At 32.0% G+C, this 21,724-nt stretch overlaps 2 protein-coding genes across 2 annotated transcripts in view; both read left to right on the forward strand.

The window, feature by feature from the left end:
- The first annotated feature begins 362 nt into the window (after positions 1-362).
- Positions 363-1,565, forward strand: LOC149690589 (MIT domain-containing protein 1-like). Its single transcript, XM_089870150.1, has 5 exons — positions 363-590; positions 645-746; positions 807-943; positions 1,022-1,108; positions 1,176-1,565. The coding sequence occupies exons 1-5, from the start codon at positions 437-439 to the stop codon at positions 1,452-1,454; spliced, it is 759 nt and encodes a 252-aa protein (XP_089726276.1). The 5' UTR covers positions 363-436; the 3' UTR covers positions 1,455-1,565.
- Positions 1,566-1,720: 155 nt separating this feature from the next.
- cv-c (RhoGTPase activating protein) overlaps positions 1,721-21,724 on the forward strand; it is a 120,851-nt gene continuing 100,847 nt past the window's right edge. The window contains exons 1-2 of the mRNA XM_089870146.1: positions 1,721-1,875; positions 11,207-11,304. The gene's annotated coding sequence lies outside the window, so the exon portion shown is untranslated. The remainder of the gene's footprint in view (positions 1,876-11,206; positions 11,305-21,724) is intronic.

Below are 21,724 nucleotides of genomic sequence, written 5' to 3' on the forward strand. Positions count from 1 at the left end.
AATAATCTAAAATGTTTAATTTCTTATGATATAATTGGTTTAATCGAACTCTTAGATTGAAAGTTATTGGGTCATAATGGACAACTTTTTTTAAACTCGATGGTAATTGGTTAAATAATATCGAACCGTCAACTAGTTTATGCTAAAAATATTTGGCGCGAATCTCTTGTATTTACCGCGCACTTATTCGAATCTAGTTTCACCATATCCTCATAGATGGCGTCAGCTGCCTTGTTGCTGCTAAAAATATTTGGCGCGAACTGTTGTATGATCTACCGCGCCCTTATTTGAATATAGTTTCACTATATCCTCATAGATGGCGCCAGCAGTACTACTTTTGCGTAGCCTCGGTTCAAAGTTCAAATATGATTTTCGATTTTGATCGTTCGTGAATGACAAAGACCGTCGCGCGTCATCTCATGACAAATAAATAATAATGGCAGACCCTAAAACCATTTTAATATCAGGAATTGAAACTTCCGCGGCTTCTGTTTTATGTCGAGCTGTCGAATATGACAAAAGTAAACGATACCAATCGGCCCTAGTTTGTTATCAAGAAGGAATCCAACTACTATTAGACGTTTGCAAAAGTATGCCATATTGTTACTACCTAAATTTATTTATTAATTTATTAATTAAAACAGATATTAACGATGATAATAAAAGAAAGGAATTGAGATCTAAAGTGACTCAATATATTGAAAGAGCTGAGAAAGTCAAAGTATTGCTTCAAAGAGAAAAAGATGGTAAATACTTGATAGCTCAAGTATTCATGAGTTTCTCATGAATTAAACCATGGATTATAGATGGAACATTTCATGAACAAATACAAATTGCTGCCAACTCTACAGGTAACAGTTATGAGCAGTTATTTAAACGTTATTTAGACAGTGAAATCACTAGTGTTGATATTGAAGATCCATACATAAGAAATACACATCAAGTAAATTTACTAATATTGTTATCATCATAAGTAAATAATATACTATGACGTAAGTATACAATTTTTATGGTCTATTAGGTCTACAATTTACTAAGGTTCTGTGAGCTACTATTAAAATATTGCCCAAATTTAAAGAACATTAATTTAACAACTGGTACAGATCCTGTAAGTCTTAAAACTTCTAATTCATATTTAAATTAAGTTTAATATGAATCATGGTGATATTATTTAGCATCAACAAGAAGTTGAAGGTCAAAAGAAAAGACTTAACCAATTATCATCAAGTTTAAACAAATATAATGTTCAAATGGTGATAAATTTCAAATCAACGCTTCATGATAGAGAAATTAGATTAAACAATGGTTGGGTCATCAAAATTGGACGTGGTTTAGATTATTTTAGACCTACAGATCATAATTTTGATGTTGGATTTTGTGATATGAGTTTTAGAAAATGTCACGAAACAACTGTTGATATTTTTCATGTAAATTATGTTAAAAAATCAACATAATATCATCTGAAATGAAATTTTGTACCAAAACTGCTATTTTTTTCATTTAAAAACATTTGTAAATATTAAATCATGAAGTATTTTAATTAAATTCCAAGTTATTTCCATGAATTTTGTATTAATTTCTTTGAAATATGCAAATTATATTTTTAAAATTCATCTCCTGATAAATTTTTAAGTAATACATAATATCCGATCTATCCCGCCCATTTGACAAAAATTAGATGACGTCACTAACTTAAGAAGCGTCTGCTAAATATATTTCGAAAGAGAAATACCGCCGTGAGCGGGAGAGAGAGAAGTCGCGTTGAATTTGGGCGCCGGATACTTTCGTGAAAAGTCGCGGTATTTAAGCAATTAAAATTAAGTGAATTGACGTGATCAACCTAATAAGGATTACATCTAACTACCTTAGTTATTGGTAAGTTGAGACATTATCAATTCGTTAAATTAGACGTAGTTTTATAACGTATTGGTTATACGCGATATGCAAGGCAAGCTTTAAACATGTAGAAGCAGACGATAAACCCGAGGCTTAGATACCCCGCCTTTTATCATTTTATGTTAGGCGCCGGGAGTTCTTTTTTTTTTTTTTTTCTTAGAAAAGAGTAGAAATTTGTGATAATTGATAATTCTAACGTTTATCAGCAATTTTAGTGTATTTCTTTAAGTTGTTTCCTAAATTATACAGATAACAGTTGCGTTTATAGTGTGTTGCGATTGTTTTTAAGGTCAAATACGGCTTTTTTGAAGTGTTTTTAGTCGGTCTTCCTTAGTTTTGATTGTAAATTAAGGGTATTATTTGCAGAAATTAGGTAATTTTTTGATAATATAATTGAATGAGTTGGTAAAAAAAAGGAAAGCCCTCCCCCTTTCCTCATTAAACTTTGGAGTACCATAATTTGATCTATTTTTGACCTATTATCTAATAATCTTCTCTATAAATACTGTAAAATAGATTATTCACTTCTAAACCATTTAAATGATGGAAAAAATTCTCTAAATATATTTTGAACTATTTGTAGGCGAGATTATTGATAAAATAGGTCAAAATAGATCAAAAAATATTGTTGGCTATAGAATACGGGAAACATTAATGGCTAAAAGCGAGGCGAGGTTTAGGTTTGATATAAATTATATTCAACATCTACAGTATTCACTCAAATGCCAAATAATGTATAACCTCCATATGCTCGCCTGTACAACGAACATAACACAATTTAATTACGGCGAATATATGGGTGTAGTGCCAATTATTAAATAAAAAAATTTTAGTATCATATTATTTCATCAAATATGGTAAGAAAATATCTAATTTCATGATAAAAACATTAAAACAGGTGACGTCAAAATTGCAATTAAATTAAAAAATACTCAATTCTACAAATTTATCACACGTTGCAACCTTGCTGTAATAATAATAATATAGACAGTACATTTCCCCCATGTTTTTATTTAATAATAGGTGTTAGAAATCAGTACAGGACTCGGAAAACTTTACCATATTATAGTTCTTATGAAAAAAGGCATGCGTTTGGCCTTGAAATTGTCCGGGGAAATTTTTACGAGTAATGTAGAAGTTTTTTAATTACGATATATCAACGCTACGCTTTATTCTAAAGTTGAAAAATAATACTACCAATACGGAACTTATTTACAAGGAGGAAACTTCGGGAAATATTGCGCGGCTTCATTAGAAGTACAGCACGTGATGTTTACGTCATATTTCTGTATCTATTATTTATAAAACTCTACAGGGAAACCAACACACAGGGGGGGAAACCCCCTATTAGGTTATTTCTATCTCGTTAAGAACCAACGCTAGACGGAGCCCGAGTTCGCTACACGCCTTTTGACTAGCACTGCCTCTAGCGGTGTTTCTTAGCGTGAGGGAAATTACCTAAGAAAGGGGGGGGGAGACTATCCTCGTGGTGTTTACCTTTCTTCTGGAATTAATAATTAAAGAGTCTGTTTGAGTTGTGTTTTACAATCACGTAAATGTATATAACTTCAAGTTATCGACTTTTAGTACATGGGAAATATCTAGTGGATGGTATAGTTAAAATTAAGCCTGATTTGTACTCGTACAAATTGGGGGGTGCCTCGGTTTTTCTGCCTTATAATTAGCGAATTTCTTTGGTGGGTGTTACAGAATTCCATAAGGTCTCAGGGTTAATAGATGAAATGGTTGATGAACTTAAATATTATAATTAAATACTTGGTACTTTTTCCTACTATATAAAATTATACAATGTGTTACAAAAAGGGTAATTATAGTGCCGAAGTACAGTGCCTTCTATGTGTAATTCAATTTTGAGTCAAAAATTTCTGTGACATTTTGACCAAAAGGGCTTCCGTTTACAAGTTAAAATTAGAGTTTTTACTTAAATTTAAGTGAAAATTTGAAATACAACACTAAATTAATTCAGGGGTCATAATTAAAAACTTCAATTAAGCTTGGGGCAGAATGTTATCGGAGTTACATTTCCAAAGCAAAATTGATCGGTGCATGCATGGTACCACCCTTTTTGTAACACCCTGTATAATAAATTTTGAAGCAAGTATTATAGGTTTTTAAACCATTCTTCTAATAACCCTGAAACATCCGTTAGAGCCTGGATATAAATTTGACCTTTGACCTCTGATGAAGCTACTTCAGTAACTTAGCTACTAGCCTACCATCTCTCCGTGTCTATATTTCCCCAAAGCAATCATTGTTGATACTGCTAATGTCAATGACATGTGGACGACTTGGAAAAAAAAATCTCCGAATATCTTTTTCACTCGCACGTTCTTCTAAATCCATTCCACCACGAGTTAGGCCTAGCTAGCCTACATACGATTGTTTTAAATTCTCCAAATAGAACTTCTTAGAGTACCCCCCTAAAAGTCGCGGTAGGTTTAAGAGGCCTTTATGACGAAAAACCACGTCTAATATCAAATTTTTAGACCTAGGCCTATCGTTTCAACTTCAGAAGAGACTTGTGGTGTAAAAATTGTTCTGGCTAATGTTAGTCTTAAGGGCGAAGAATTTTTAACCTTTGCTTGTTTTTATTTGCCTTTTTTTGCATTTTGTTTTTTTGGAAAACGAAACTTCTGGTTAGTGTTTCAAATTTAAATCAAATACGATGCGTAAGTTGACAATATTGTATTTTTTTTTTTTTTCGTTTTGTTTTGGTACGAGTTTCTGTTATCTGAATTCATTTGTAAGTATTTAGAGTTATAGAGAGGTTAAGAACTAAGAAGTAAGACTTAAAATGTTGTATGAAAAATGTCTAGGGCTTAGAGGGTCAAGGAAAACCTGAAAAAAGCCAGGGAATTTTTAATTAGAAGCTTTGTAAGTGTGACACTTTGAAAACATAGCCTTGAAAACTTTGTTTGTTTCTTAGAAACTAAATAAACAATTTTCGTCTAAAAGACAACAGTAAGAGAGATACAATATAATACCACAGATTTAAATTAATTAAAATTAAATCCGAGGATGAGTAATCTCTTTTAACCACATTCTTTTGTCCATTTCATTTCCGTTTTTTTTTTTAAAAAAAGAGGACCATTTGTTTAAAATAAAGAGCATTGCTACCATATGGGAAACAGTACAGGGTGTTGAAAAGAATTTTTTAGGGGGGTTCTCGCCCAAGCTTTATTTATTTCTATTCTATATACCATAATATATTTACGCAACATTAATTTCATTTTTAGTTTCATCCATCCGTACTTACGTTGCATTTTACCGTTGAGAGGTCGGACAGTTATCAATTTATTCCCATAGAGAGGCTTGACAAAATACTGAAGATCAATATGTGAACGAACCCAATTCAACCGCGAAATAATCCAGAAATTTACATGTGTAGAAATTGGCTAGTGTTAGACCCCTTTTGAAGGATTTCCTCTGTTTTTATCTGACAGCATGTATTTTACTTCATTCCTAAATATATAGATGTTTTTTTTTTTTTTTTTGCTTTATCAGCTTTTTGCAACAAAATGTACGGAGACTCAGTTTTATGTTTTGTTATTCTTTCATTTTCCTCTCGCAAAAAGGCCTTCTTCCGCTTACCAATAACCAAATACTTCTACTTAAGAATAATACACACGTAACGAGGAAAACTATGCATACTCTTCCCCATCCATTCCATGAATATTTAGATTCTAATGAACTGAATGAATAGGAATTAGAAAACGTCTTGTATTTCCTTGAGAAGAATAAATACATCTATGGTAACTTAATTAACATAGCCAATTACAATTGCCCGTGTGGTAATAGTCTCAAAATTGGTTTATTCTGTTTGGTCATAAACCATAGGTTAATATTTTCAGTAATTAAAAACAAAATCTTCTCAAAATTAAATCTGTTTATAAAAAATTATGAAACTTCAAATTCAAACACCTTGTATTATTGTAATCTACTAATTACTAATTTTTTTCCCAATACAATCTTACGTTAAATTATGAACTTTCAATTAATATCTATAGTTATTAATAACCCTTTAATTAATTAAAATTGAAATGAATAGACATTCTTGAAATGTAAATACCGATCGAATAGAAAATACCCACGAAGAATTACAAATAAGATACGTTTCTTTTCCTTTTTGTCCTACGAAACGAATTGGTGAAATTGAATGAATCCTCAATTATCGAATATATAGAAAGAGAGATACGTTGAAACTCACGAACGATGTTTGGAATGCTTTCAATTTGGGTCTAGCATATCATTTGTACAAAAAGAAAAAACGAAAATAAAAGGCATTAAGAGGCCTCAACGAAATTCCTGTCAAAATGCCCTTGATTGGATAATGATGGCTTATTAGACTGTAACACCATCCATGTATCTCTCTCACTAAAGTTTATCTCGCTTTATAAGATACTGGCTATCTTTGCAATCTTCGCGTGATCGAAATTGCAATCTTAATACCTAAAAACGTGCTTTCAAGTTAAGCTGGGATGCAGAATAACTTATGACCATTATATCTATTGCGTTTAAGACAGTTATTATTATTTTGTTTTTAAATCAATTGCCATTTTAATCATCGAGGATATGTTCTTCTTGCTCTGGAATTTAAGAAAACACATAAAAATAGATATGCTTAATTATTTTGCAATTTTTTAGATTTTTTATTTCGGTCTTAGGGTGATATCAAGAAGTTATATCTAGTATCTCAGAGAGAAGGTATAAATTCGCCAGATTTCCAGCTTTATCTCCAGTCCAAACATAGGTCCGGAGTCAATCCCCGTCTCTAAAATACAACCACCATCTCATTGGTTCTTGAAAACTCACGTCAGCGTGACGACGCGAGTGACGAAAATTACAGTCTTATTTTCCAACTGAGGAGAGGCGAAATAGCCCGGCGCCTCCTTTTACGTCCCCCCTTGTATTTTGAAAGGGGGACTGGGACTATGGCGCGCGAATACAAAGGCATCTTATACCTTCTCTCTGAGATACTGATATAACTTCTTGGTGATATATTTTAACTTTCTAAGGCAAACTATGTTTGGAAAGTTTATGGAGGGTTTGTTTTTAAGAATTACGAGCTACACAGGGAGTGAATAGTCGATTTTAAATGTCGCTGTGTGATTTGTATTGGCGAACTTTGACCCCCTTAGTTAAGACATAAAAGATAGGCAGTAGAATATGTTGTATTTTAATTTAAAATTATTGGGGTATTGACTTCATAGTATAGTAGTGTTTCGAAGCTTAATTGTGCCATAAGTTAATAAGATATGTTCACCATAAGTTTGTTAATCTCTGGTTACAAACTGGAGCTTGTCATGATGAGGTAGGTCATAGATTCGAGGTAAAGCGACGCCTGGACCTGGTGAGGGCTGTCAAAGGCTTAGTACAGACTAAATAGGAGAAGATGGAAGTCCTGCAAAATTAACAACCGAGTGTAGGACTTCAATTCTCGCTTCCGTCGTTCTCGAACTAGCTCGAGCTGTAAGTCTCTAAGTAAGCATTACGAAGCATAGGAAATGTCATACTTATGGAAGGAACATATAACTTATAAACTTATGCTGTACATATGTGCTGTAAAGTAATGAACACTCTAGTAATTTTTTTCCTTCTTTGTTAGTGAGAGAATTTAAAATAATTCAAATTTAATCAGCGAAAAATAATTAAAAAAAAAAACGTTTTTCTTTTTCATTTATCTTAACAATATTTTAAATCCAATCAACCTAATTATGTCAGAAAGTATAATTGAAACTCTCTTGGTGGTCTTTTTAAATGTTAATTGGATTGAGAGACCCCCACTGAGTTGTACTAACTTGTAAAAATTCCATTTATTTTGCTTAAAAGAAACATTTTGAACATAGTATATTATTTCATGTCAAGCCTGCATTTTCCAGAGAAAACTAAAATAAGTACGAAAATTTAACGTAACTTTTGATATCTAGTCTTTATCTATTTTACCATAACCAAAATATCATTATAATTTTATTTTTATTTTAACATTTTTCTAAAACGGAAAATAATAATATAGCAATAACTTTCCCATAAAACTTTCTTTTAAAAAATTCTTAGAATGATTTAATCGGTTCATTGTTAAGTCAATGCCCCAACTATGGTTATATTTATTTCAACTTAAGTTTATACTAAGTTTGAAGGCGGTAGACCTCGTTTAAAGTCGAACGTCTTGGTCAAATCTCGGCTTGAAATATCGTTATTGAAACCTTGTATAAAAAAATAATAGGGGTTACTAGTGTACAAGGCCGATAGGAGGTGCGAATGGGGCCCTGCTCATAAAAAACCGACTTAAAAAAATTATTAAAAAAATAAAACCTTTCCATAACCTTCAACTTATGCAAATAATTCTGGGTAAAGTAGAAATTAATTTTTAGCAATACAGATACTTCATTTGCTTTTGAGAAATGTCGCGTCTTAAAGAGTCAAAGATGTTTTCGTCGTATCGCTTTTAAAGGTATTTTTTAATCAATATTAATTTAAATTTTCTTATCTTATATTTAGATTTATTTTTAATTAATATTATATTATATTTAATTAATAGTTAGGGCAACTTGTTAAATTATGTATTTTTGCTTAAAGCCAATTTTAGGGCTAAATTTGAGCCTTGTGAAATCGTGAAAAACCTGTTACTTTTAACTTTTGCAGAGCATTTCTGCCATTAACTAGATTGTAATTAACGCTGCCATACTCAGGATTACCGTACGCATGCGCTATTTTACCCCATTTTAAATTTCTTTAATTTTTATTACCCTTAATAGCATTTTTTCTCAAAGTGAATTTTAACAATTTGATTACTTTGAAGTTTGATAAATTAATTTATGCATTAAAGCCAAATTCTCGAGTTATCGGTTATAGCTACGGAGAATGCTAGTCGGGGCCCCTTTGTGATAAAAAACCGAACGTGTTGCTCAGTGTTTTTTTTTTCTATGATGTCATTGAGAACTATTGAAGATCTGTAAGGAAAAAAATTAGGTTCCTTTTTTCTCTCTCTCTCTCTCTCTCGTTTTGAGGCCCTAGAAAAATAAGCATTTAGGCTCGCCGACCTTTTTTTTATCCTTAGAAATTTGAGGGTACCAATCCACTAATATTATATCACTAAAAGCAGGAACCTACTTAATACTTGAGAACGTTAAAACAGAGAATAGTCCCTTTTCAAACTCTAGGGGAGGGGAGCATTGTCGTCTGCTTGATGACGGAGAATTTGTGCTCTCCGAGCCTCCCCTATTTATGGCTACTGGTTATGCAGACCTAACTAAGATATTCATATGTTCTCAGTTGGTATATAAGTTCTTTGAAAAAATATGGTTTCGTGATGCTTTTGAAGTTTTGACGCCTTGGTTGGTTAGAAACCGAGAGATGTTCTCCAAAAATTGAAAGGTTTTGTGTGTGAAATAATTTTTTCTTTGGGGGAACCCCCATGCTGATCTTAATCTGGCCAATTTTTATCCCTCTATTCTTTAACTTATAATACAGTTGTAGTGAAAACTGGGGCGGATTAATATACCATATTAAATATCCATAGGAGTTAAAGTAGTACTCTGAACTGATAAATATTAAATCCTCGTGTGAAATAACAATCATTTTGGAAAACGTTAGGTGTCAAGATCTCTGAACAAGAATGGAATACTGATTTATTTTATTATTATATTTTCTTTCGGTTAGTGAATTATTTTATTCAGCTCGTTATGTTACGTGTTCTGATTTAAATAAACTATAGTGTTTTAGGGGCTTAGTTTTCTTGTAATTAAAGGGCTAACTAACCCGCTAAAAGACTGTAAATGTCACACGAGTGATGTAATATAATTTAACCTCAATTTGACCTCAAAAGAAACTTAATGATTTACTATTGAAACAAACATTGAATTATTTTTTTTATGCTTCATTTTGGTGAGGTGAACTTATCAATTTATCTTTTAAAATTGCTTATAATTTAGAAAAGGAGTACTTTTAGAAATTGCGGCCTGAAATGGAAGAGGCCACCCTTTTGAACAATCAATTTTTGTGTGTGGACCCCACACATCTTTAGGTTGTAGATATTTAATGTTTGTAACCCCTGAAAGAAAATTTGAGAGAAAATCATGCCCCTCTTATGCACTTAACTTTACGTAAATGTTGGTTTAAAACAATTCGGAAACCAAAATACTATACTTAAATGAATTTGCGATCACCTAAAAATGGTGGTTTGAATTTCATGAGGAATTTATTTATTTATAAAAAGCGGGGATGAATAGCAGGCTCACGAGACTCCTCCGCGGAACGGGGGGAAGGAAAATGAGGGCGGGTTTTATTTTTCAAGGTCATCGAAGAAAAAATTGTATCTTTCTTCGCAACGAGATAAATTTTGACGTAGAACCAATAATTTATTCATAAAGAAATAGTTACGCATTTAAGGATAGAGGGAGCATTGAAACTAAGTTAACTGTTATTCATTCTTGCATCGTTTAAATGCATAAATTCCTGGTTTTTTAAATACATAGTTTGGTAACAAATTCAGGAAGCACTTGAAACTATATATCGAATTGAAATTGGCAAACGACAGCTTTTTCTATTCAAAAATCGACAAAAGTCAAAATTGACAATTTGACAAAAGTTTGAGGGGGCGTATCTCCTATAGAATCCTTTTGTATTAAAAATAATGCTTCCGCTTAGCGATGTCGTCGCCTTTTGAATCTTTTTGATTGAATTACACTTAAGGGGATTAATAGCGTATAAGAAAAATCAATAAATTTTGCCCGTTAATGTATTTACAATTAATCCTTACGTTCCTGAGTAAAAGGCTTAGCACCATTGTCAATTGATGATTAAAACCCACGTGATTCAACAACTTAGTCCACACCTTTTGAGTATATAAATATACAGTAGCGGATATAATATAGTTATATTCATTTTTTATTTGACTTAATAGTAATTTATATTATGTTAGCACATTCAACAGATGTTTGAAGAATTATTATATTTCGTTTTAGATCTGTCAAAAAATACTACTAGCTTACCAGGTGTTTTATTCACCTGGCCCTCTTTGTCTTATGGTTTCATCTGTTTTGAAGTAAAAAAAATATTACTTAATGTAAGGAGTTTTTATTTCTTGTAAAAACGTCTGGTTAATTTTTATTTTTAATCCTCTTCACAATATCCTGTTAAGTCTATACCCTACTAATCAGGCCTAATTACTTTAACCCTAATGTTTCTGTGATGTATTTTTAATTACTCTATAATTAATGATCTTCATTATGTATTTATTATTGTATATTTATAAATTAAACTTACAATATTTTTATTATTTTCATTAAAGGTATTGAAGAACTTGCGGTTTTTCATCCATTGAAAAAAATATATATTTTTGGGAATCTGGTCACATCACAACATATTGATAGCAGCGTTCGTAACACGGTAAGTCTGTCTGAGATAAATTTCATTATAAATTCCTGAATTGAAAAGGCATCATTTACGTTCGTATATTTTGAATATATTTGAATTTAAAATTGACCACCGTAGTGGTTTAGAATATCAATTGATGGAATATTGAACCTTGATAAAAAAAATATGTATAACACAGTAGCAAAAATATTATAGCCAGATATGTACTTTTGAATTGAATGCATGATCTAGTTTCCATCGACACATCAAAATAATATTATGAATATTTATTTTATTTAATCTGATTGAAGTGATATAGATTTTCCCACATTCCTAATATGCATTTTGGAAAAAAAAAAAATAATAATTTTAAGGGAAGGGGAACCTTTTGATAGACGACGACTATGCAAACTTTCAAAGCTTATTTTATATGCCTATTTATTTGCGTAATGTCGCGCTTGCTTTTGGTGCGACTTACGTTAAGCAAGCAAACGGTGTCCCATTGACCCCTAATGTTGAAAATATACGCCTTGAAATATTTCTTTTGGCGCGAATATCCGCAAACATTTTTTTTCTTTTTGGAAACGCACGTGCTTTTGCAGTTTGCAAAGTGGCGCGTAAATTCCGCGCCTTTTCAACGACTTATGCACCCTTACCACGAGGGGTTAGTCACTTCAGTCTCTTAAATTCTGAAAATAACAAGTAATGAATATCGTTAACTCAAAATTAAAAAGTGAAAACCCCCTCGTCTGAAGTTAACCGATCGATTCCCCTTTGGATAGAGTTTTCGCGTAACTTTTTAATTTCTAAGACATTGTCGAGCGAGCCCCTTGGCTATCTAGCTTCCGAAAAGGGCGGGAAAGATCAACACGTGGTTGGCATAAGTGACATGAGCACGTGTTTTTCTGTGTTGTGCTTCCTTTGAAGAGTTTATATCACTGCTTCTTCTATATACCAAGTTTGCGCAGCTTGTTCAGGATGTTTTTGGCTCACGATGTTTCGGTACCAAATGTTACTTGGCTCGTCTCGATGACATTATTTTTCTTTTGCTTGACTCTAAAAGCTTTCCCACGGATATTGGCTAGCTCTCTTCCGACTTTTATAGTTTCTTCCGGTATATTTTAGAGTAGGGTAGGGCTCTAATTAGAATCGCGACCCGACTTAACTCGGGACATAATTGATTGCTGCCGCTTGCGTTTAAAGTCCCATTTACTAAAAGGACCGAGTTGCTATTTAAAGATTTAGGTTTTGTTTGGAAAGGGTACGTGTTGAAAGAAATAAACTGCATGGAACTGTGGGGTTTTAAAGTTTGTTTATGTTTTGAATTGGATTATCTCGGGTTTATATGCACTGTTTAGTTCCTGGTTGGTTTCTTTTATACGCCGTACTTTGAGATAGAGCCAATATCTCCTTTTCAAAAGTCTATGGGGTAAAATAGAGCTTTCTTTGATTCGTAAGACCGTTTGAACCAAACCCTGAAAAAGACTATTTTATCCGAAAAAAAAAACAATTTTGACAAATTATGAAAATTACAGCAATCACTTCCCACGGGTACAAAGCTGAAATTCATTGTTTTAACCCCTATATTTGCTACTTATACAGAAACCTTGAGAAAAACACTACAGTACACTTGAAAAATAAGGCGCAATTTCAATGTAGAAAAAGCGGGAAAAATAGTACTATTACTTCGTAGTAAACCGCGCGATGGTCATTTTATTTATTTACTTTTTTTATAAAAAAAAATAATGGAAATTAGTACTAACGTAGACCTCTTTTGTAACTAATACCGTCTGTGTAGGAAAAAACTAACCGACAATTCAATCATCCATTTGATTCCACTCAAACTGCCCGTACAACGTACAACGTAGTAGCTTTCAAAAGCTTCAACCTTGGTAGATATCGTGTGGTACTCGCGCTACAGACAAGGTATTGTAAATATGACTGTGAAGTTGATATTGTCGCTTCATTCAACTACCAAACCAAGGCTACGTAGCGGCGTTTCACTTTGAATTTGCAATAGATATGAAAGATAAATTAATAAGTTGTTTATTAATTTCCTGTAGGTTTTATGTTATTGTATATTCGTGATGAAACGTTTTAGGCACCCATTTATTTTCATTTTTCACGATCTTCGGTATTGCATCGATTTAGAGAACTCGATCTGACTGATAAGCGTGGAGAATTTCCGCCCTCGAGCCATATTAGACCTTGGATAATGATTATTAACTCTATACCCCATTACCTCCCTCAATATCCCCTTGAAAATATAGCAGCTTTATTTTTTCCTCTATTAACTCTACCTCTAACTCTATTCGTAACCAATCATTTGAGATTCGACAACTTTTTTATCCTCATAGTTCTATTTATTTATTTATTTATTTAGTTAGTACGTTTAAATTCTACAAAGTCAAATTGCCCAATTCCCAGTTGTTCAATGGGAGAAATTTTTATTTATCTTTGAATGAATGATAGCAATTTTTTATTTTTTTATGCAAGGTTGATTTGAATACTTATCGAGGCTTCAGACGATATAAGTGGATGAGTGTTTTGGATCTAATCACGCGTTTATTTGGAAATGTTTTGAATGAAGTTAGGTTGGTCTATGTTGTGTTCGAAGGCTACACTGTTGTAAGGAAGCTAGTTCATGCGTTATTACGATCTCGAATTTAAATGTGGAATAAGGTTTTACAAATAAGGAATATTTCTAGCTGTCTTTAAATGTCATAACCTTTGACCTAATGTAGATACGTAGAATTTAAACACACCATAAGAAACTAGACATTCCATAGATGATATCCTCAAATTTTCACGTGTTCCATGTTTTTTTCAAACAACTTACAATCGAAAGAAATTCATGTTTCCAAAAATAATAGCAATACTTTAAATGGCAATAACCTTTGACCTAATATAGTTACAGAAAATTTAAAAATAGCATTAAAAATTTGACATTCCATAGATGACATCCTCAAATTTTCACGTGTTCCATGTTTTTTTTCAAACAACTTACAATCGAAAGAAGTTCATGTTTCCAAATATAATAACAATATTTTAAATGGCAATAACCTTTGACCTAATATAGTTACAGAAAAATTAAAGATACTATTAAAAATTAGACATTCCATAGACTATTCCCAGGATTTTTCATGAACCCCTTGTTTCAAATAACGTCCCCAGAATTATATAAAGTTTGAATGAAAATAATGAAAAACATAAAAATTAAATATCAATTTCAAAATACTGAAAATTTTAGAATCTATCGCACAAGATAAATTAAGTTATCAAGTATCATTTACAATATTAAATTATTTATTTGTTCGGAACCTGGTACGTATCACGGACGTTTAGGGCGGTCAAATTAAGCCTCATCAATCATATCTCGATTAAATACTAATATTTAAAGGCGCCGCCATTCTTTTTTTTTTTTTAAACTCGAAAAGAAAAAAAAATTGATGTCGAATTAAAGAATTATAATTTTCTTACTTCCATCTTATTCTATTACGAGCTGTAGTTTATAAATGTAAGTATACATCTTTACAATCGAGGAAACTTGATCACAAGGTGCTATAATTATAGGGCCCGCGTTTGCCGCTCCTATAAGGCGCGTATATACCTTTTTTCGCGCCTTTTTTCCATCCATATGCTTTAATCGTTTTAAGAGCGAAATATCCAGTCTTGAAACCGGTAAAACAAGACACCTTAGAAGCATAGATATGTAATAAAAATTATATTAACGATTAAAATCGACTAGCGCCCCTTAAAATTTATATAATTCTTTTAAGTTAATCTGAGTTAATGCGCCCGGACTTTATGGAGAAAATCAGATAACAAGGTCGTGTATAATAAAATATTGATGCCACGAGAAAATATTTATAATAAATTGAGGTGTAAATAATTTAGGGAGTGATCTACACCAGAACGTAGTAGTTAGCGATAAAGCCTAACTAGTTATATCATAAGCTGATGATGTTTACCAAAAAAGAAACCACAGTAAACCTTGCCTATTTCTATTCTGTTTCAGAGTTAAGGATAAACATTAGTCATAGATGGCGCTGTAGTCTCTTTTATTTTGACTCACGTGCCCAATGCCCCTATAGTCAGCCACTACTACGAACTTTCTGGTGACGTCACACCCTCCTATATCTCTTACCTCGGTTTAGGCCACCATATTGGAAGTCGTCAGCTCAGGCCATACAATTTAAACTACCAATATTGACGTCACGCCCCTCTCAGTACCACTCTACAGGTCATCAAGGCAGACCTATACTTACACATTATAGTTATATAGTATATAAATTATTTCCCATGACCCTAATTCTTAGATATGGGCAATAATATTAATCAAACCTTATTATTTTTATTGTGATACTTTTTAATATTATTTCACTTAAATGCGTTCGTACCTAGTATATAAATTTTTATTTTAAACACTTATAGTACATTTTTTCACATACTCTCAATCTCAATAAATACGAGTTACGAAATTTCGTAAACCCCGTTCCACCCTAAAAGTAATTTATATTAAAAGTCTTAAAGCCATATAAAAAAACTTACATAAACTTCAAGATATACTTTATAAAAGTGTCTCCACCCCTTACTACCGTACACTTTTACAAATATTTTAAAACACTCTTAGCTTGTTATTATAATATATTATATTGTATATATTTGAGGTTTAATTTTTTTTTATATATATACTGTTTTATATGAATTTATATGCATCTAGATAAACTTGAGGTTAATTTCAGTCTGTGGTTTCTTATTTAGTATTTTGACATCGTAACGGTCTAATTGCAGACTATACGTTGTAACTATGTTTGAAATGAAATCGTACAGGTATCCCAAGGGCAATAGGGAATATATTTTAGTTTTAATATAGAAAGCGTACACTGTATTACATAATATGTGAAAATCATGGTTTAAATGATAACGACGTGTGTTGGGTTTAAAGGGGTAGCTTTTCTTATTGGGTTTTTTATGCCCAGTTGAGGAGGTCAGTTTGTTTCCTAAACTCTCAAATGTACACTCTAGTATTTTAGGATTTCCTGGAAAAGTCATTGAAATTTGAAATAGACTTTGAAATATCATGGATAGTCGTGAATATCATAAATGTCAAGGAAATGTAATTAAGTGTGAATTCACATTGTTCGATAATTTTTCTAAGGTGAACTAAGTTCAGGGAGGGAATTTTAGCTACTTGGGATATTTGTCAAGAAAATTACTCAGCTGATCATGGGAGACCTTTTTTAATTAATTTTGAAATTAATGAAACATTTGTAGCTCTTTTGTGAATTACTAACATCAATAACAATAAACTAAGTTTTATCTGAGATGGGATAAAAATCACACTAAGCCTTTGCTTCTTTAAAATGCATTGAGGGATAATGGCTATAGTCAATACGCATATCACAGCCATACTAACTATTACCGTTAACCATAGAAATGCAATTTTGTTACAAATTTTCGATTAGGCTTAAAAAAAAATTTTGTAAGATTCTGGCCGCTTCTTTAAAGATGGATGTTGCTATAGTGGAATTTTTAGGGTAAGATAACAAGGTAGATTTTTAAATCAACTGATCAATTATCGATAAAAAAATCGCCCTATCACGATATTTCGCCTGGTTATACATAAAAACGTAACACACCCTAAATTTTATCTGATTTTGTAGACACCACCTTAGGACAATATAACCGCAACCAAGTAATACCTTCTTAGAACTATTATTATTATTATTTTAATTCTTAAGAAGAAAAAATATGTGGTAAGAATATTACCCTTTTAAAGTTCAATACCACCGACTAAAGTATGCGTGAACTTGAATCTAAGCTTGTCCAATTAATATTTATTTTAAGAAGAATTATTATCGTTAAGTTTTGACGTAAGCAAAAGGGGCGAGGTATAGCTACCGTTGGGTATTTTTTTTTAAATCTTAACAGAAGGTGATTAATTTGAAGTGTATGGAAATCCTAATTTTTCCCAAACCATATATATCTATAGAGAAACATGGAATGCATACAGGTAATTGGAATTATTGTCTAGACATTTTATCAGCGTAACTATCAAACTATGCGGTTTTTGTGGGAGGAGCTAGGCTGATCATTTTAAAATCCTCACGAATAATGTATCTCGCAATTCATTTCACCTTGGGCATGCGCCTGACCAAGTTGTACCAACCATGGACGAACCAATACCAATATTGCTTCGTCCATGTACTAACCAATGAAATCACAGTTGGAAAGACGTCATAATTATAACACATGACGGATAGTACGTTCTCAAGCTCAGCCCACAGAGGCCGCATAGAAATTAACATGCTATACATGGGCGCACAATAATTCCGAGTACTTGTATGCATTTCTGAGTAAAGAATTTTATATTTATATCAAAGAAACTTGGGTTTATTTGCTTCTAATTTTAATTATAATTTGTCGAAAACCATGCAAAATTGGGGATTCGCGCGTCAAAAGTATGTCCTTTGGGTTTCTGTACATCTATACGTAAAAAACGTGATCGAATTATTAACTGATCAATATTAAAGATCATGTTTATGTTCGCCATCGAGATATGCCCACAAGCTACCTGTCGTACGCTCAATTTAGAATTAAACTCGTTTTTTAAAAAAAAACAAGATTCCTTCTAAGGGTGTTTTGATGTTAAATTAAAAAAGAAGAAAAGAATTATAACAGCATTTTCAATGTTAATTGCTATTTAAAATTAAACCTCATTTTAAACCCCTTTTTGATGTTATCATATCTGAAAGGGTGAGATTGAAAAATATGTTATATTTTATCATAAGTTTATAAGATACGTTCTGTTCCATAAGTATGACACTTCCTATAGTTAGTAATGCTAGAGACTTACAGCTCGAGCTAGTTCGAGAACGACAAGCGAGAATTGAAGACTGCACTCGGTTGTTAATTTTGCAGTCCATCTCCCCCTATTTTGTCTGTTCTAAGCCCAAATTTGACAGCGCCTCACCAGGCGTCGCTTTACCTCGAATCTATGACCTACCTCACTCACTTCATGACAACCTCCAGTTTGTAACTAGTGACAAACTTATGGAATGAACATATGTTATAAACTTATGCCTAACTTATATCTCATCTTGAAGCCGTGTCTGTACTAAGCTCTCAGAAACCAGTGACAAACTTATGGAACATATCTTATAACCTTATGATTATATATAAATTCCTTTGTAACCTGACCGCAAAATTCATAAAACTTCATCCCTAATTAACACGCTTTGCCCTTTATTTAATTTTTTTACGAACTAAATTAGTAAGATAGTTAAACGTTATTCCGTGAAAATCAAAATTAGAATACAATACAAAAGAAGATTCTTTGGGTTAGGAGACATCCATTCTATTGTTTTGAAGAATTTCCTGCGGTCCTTTTTTCCCTACAAAATAGAGGTCATTTAAGATACAATGGAATTGACTAATTAAGGGTTTTCCAACATAACGTTTTTTATAAAGGTGATAAGATCTAAGTGTCTTAATATACCGAGTATGTTGGTTGGTTGGGTTCACAGAGAGAAACGAAAAATTACGTAACGCCATTTTTTTTTTAGATTGAAATCAGAGAGGGGCCCCGCTATATGGTTTTTTCATTTCGTGTTGAACATAATCAATAACGCTTATTAATAAAAATAGAACAAGTTAACTAGGAAAACTTTTAGATAAGATATCATTGCTGCCATGCACTCTTGCCCTACTGAATGTTAATAATTTTTAATTTTATATTTATTTTTATTTCCTTTCGTCGTGAGTCAAGTTCTTACATTTTGATGAAAGGGAGAATGAAATGGGCTGAGCATTAATTTTTTAATTGGGTTTTAGTTTAATAAATGAGCGTTAAAATCATTTCGAAAAACTTAGAAGTGTTTTAAAAGAAAACCGCCATAAGTAATTTGCGACCTACCACGATACCACGTGACCTTTTAGAGTACAATACGCCCTCTTTCTTTATAACCACGCCCTTCTAAAGTCCCACAGTGGATAGATAGGGAATCCGAAAATATTATTTCTTCAATGTTTTTCAGTTATTTCAAATTTGACTTAATTGTTCAGACTAAGACATTTTACGAAATGTACATGGGTACCTTTAACCAATTAAGGACCTTCCACTATACCACGTGACCTTTAAGCGCGCCCTCTATTCATAACCACGCCCTTCTAGAGTCTCATCATGGATGGTCAACATGAAAATATGATTTCTTCAAATTTGCCTTAATTGTTCAGGCTAACACTATTTTTAATTTTTAAGAAATCGACTCGGGGACCTTCCACGACACCACGTGATCTTTAAGCGTACAGTGCGTCCTCTTTATTTGTAACCACGCCCTTCTAAAGTCGTGGATAGATATAGAGTAGGAAAATATGAATCCTTCAATGTTCTTTAGGTACTTAATCGTGTTCTTTCTTTTGATGTACAAGGTTTTTTTTTTCAAAAAAAAAAAATCATCTAGAAATCTGTAAGTCGCGTTTGTTAATTGTAGGGAAGGCTTACAATTTTGAACTCGGGTGGTCTTATACTATATAATCTCGGCCTATTTTTACGTATTAGAGGGCTTGTAATCAGTTCAAAACGTTTTCCATATATATTTATACGTTTGTAGTTTGTTTATTGATAAAAATCGTGCAGTAGGTCGTGATTTCTGGAGATTTAAGAACAACTCTCTTTAACAAGGTTGTTTCCAAGTTTGTTTTTTCTATATGGTTATTATTTTAAATAAGATATTTGAAATAAAAAGACATTCGTAAATTGAAGTAAAATTTACCAGAAAATTATTTGACTTTCAAAGGTTCAAGGATTTCAACCGTTTAAAATTAAATTTTAATATAGAAGTATTTTTAAGTGATATTTCAAAACAATGGTATCAAACAATAAGTCGATTTATTTTTTTCTTTTATAAACAATAACTATAAAGTATGGTAAGAAATTCCCTTGGGGGTTCGTTTGATTTTTATCATACTTTTCGCAAATATTAAATTTCAAACGACTTCTTGATGAATTTTTATATTTTTTTTATAAAATAAATATAATACCTCTTTACAAGACATGTAATTTCACAAATAATTTGGCAACGCGGTTAAGGTTAAACTGTTTTAAATATAGGAACCGCAATCCCCGAGTTATAAAGCTTGCCAACAATTTGCCGTTGATATAAATGGAGAAAGGTCATTGAAAAATATCTCTTCACTGACTGCACATAGTTAGACCTAGGCGTATTTTTGGGATTATTTCTATTCATAGATAAATTAATAGCGAATAAATTAGTAGTTCCAAATTTAGGCCTAAGACTGTAAAATTAGATGCAATATTGTAGGGGAGGGGGTTCTTTTGATCATAGATAAATTTTAGTTGGATTTCAAGAAGCAATTGGCGAAGACGCGAGCTCATCATCTGATTTATTGTAACAAAGCACGTAATCTTGGATTTAAACTCGTGCCTTTTTCTATATTTGCGTGTGGGCTGACATTTTATGCGCGGTCATATCTCGTTATATAGTAAAAGTTTTAATATTCAAAGTTGACTTCATTCTTTAAACCAAGGCACGTTTTAGGTTTTACTAAATATAACTTATTCTCTCATTTAAAGTTACTCACTCCCTTGTTAAATGTACCGAAAAAAGAAAGCTTTTACGACTTAAGTATTTAATGGGGTTTTTAAGTCGTTATTTCTTCAAGAAAGTCTTCTGCGTTGGAATTTACAAAGACAATTTTGCCGTCTACCTCGTTAAAATAGTTTAAATGTTAATAAGATGAAGTAATAAGTTTGATTTGGAATTTTGTTCTGTTTCAATTAAGCAGATCTGAAAGCAATATACAATATTTTGAGATATTCAAACGATAGAGTATTTGCTTTGCGTGCAATAATATATAACCTTTGAAAGTTCAAAGTATGTTACGAGGTGCGCGAGAAACGAGAGAAATTCGAAAACCTTAAGCCTAATTTGAAATATTTGAAAAAATAGGCTTAGTAAATAAATTAAAATCAATTTAAAAAATGACCTAATTTGACACAAGAAACCTTTCCAAATTTAATTTATAGGCGAAATTAAAATGCCACGCATGGTGTTCTAAACACTGTTGTTTGTAAACAACCATAAATAATTTATACTGCATAAACCACAGTAAAACGTGGCCGGCACATGGCCAAGAAAATAATCAACAATAAAACTGGCGGAAAACATATAATTTACTGCATTTAATAAAGTTTTTTCCCAACATATTTATATGCAAAACAGGCAATCTATTAAGAAATAAGTGTGTCAAAGTTATTTCCAAGTTGGACACGCTAGACCAAGTTAGAAACATTTCATCACCCTTTTGTAAAAAGAAAAAAAAATAAAACTCAACAAAACATTACTGAAAAAAAACCTGCCAACAATTTAAAGCAAATTAAACCGTGAGGACCAAAATCGTTATTATAACGGGTACCTGTAAAATCAAA

This window comes from Phalangium opilio, unplaced genomic scaffold, assembly GCF_054372755.1.
Source record: "Phalangium opilio isolate 3A_F unplaced genomic scaffold, DU_Popi_V2 ptg000031l_1, whole genome shotgun sequence".
NCBI classification, from domain to species: domain Eukaryota; kingdom Metazoa; phylum Arthropoda; class Arachnida; order Opiliones; family Phalangiidae; genus Phalangium; species Phalangium opilio.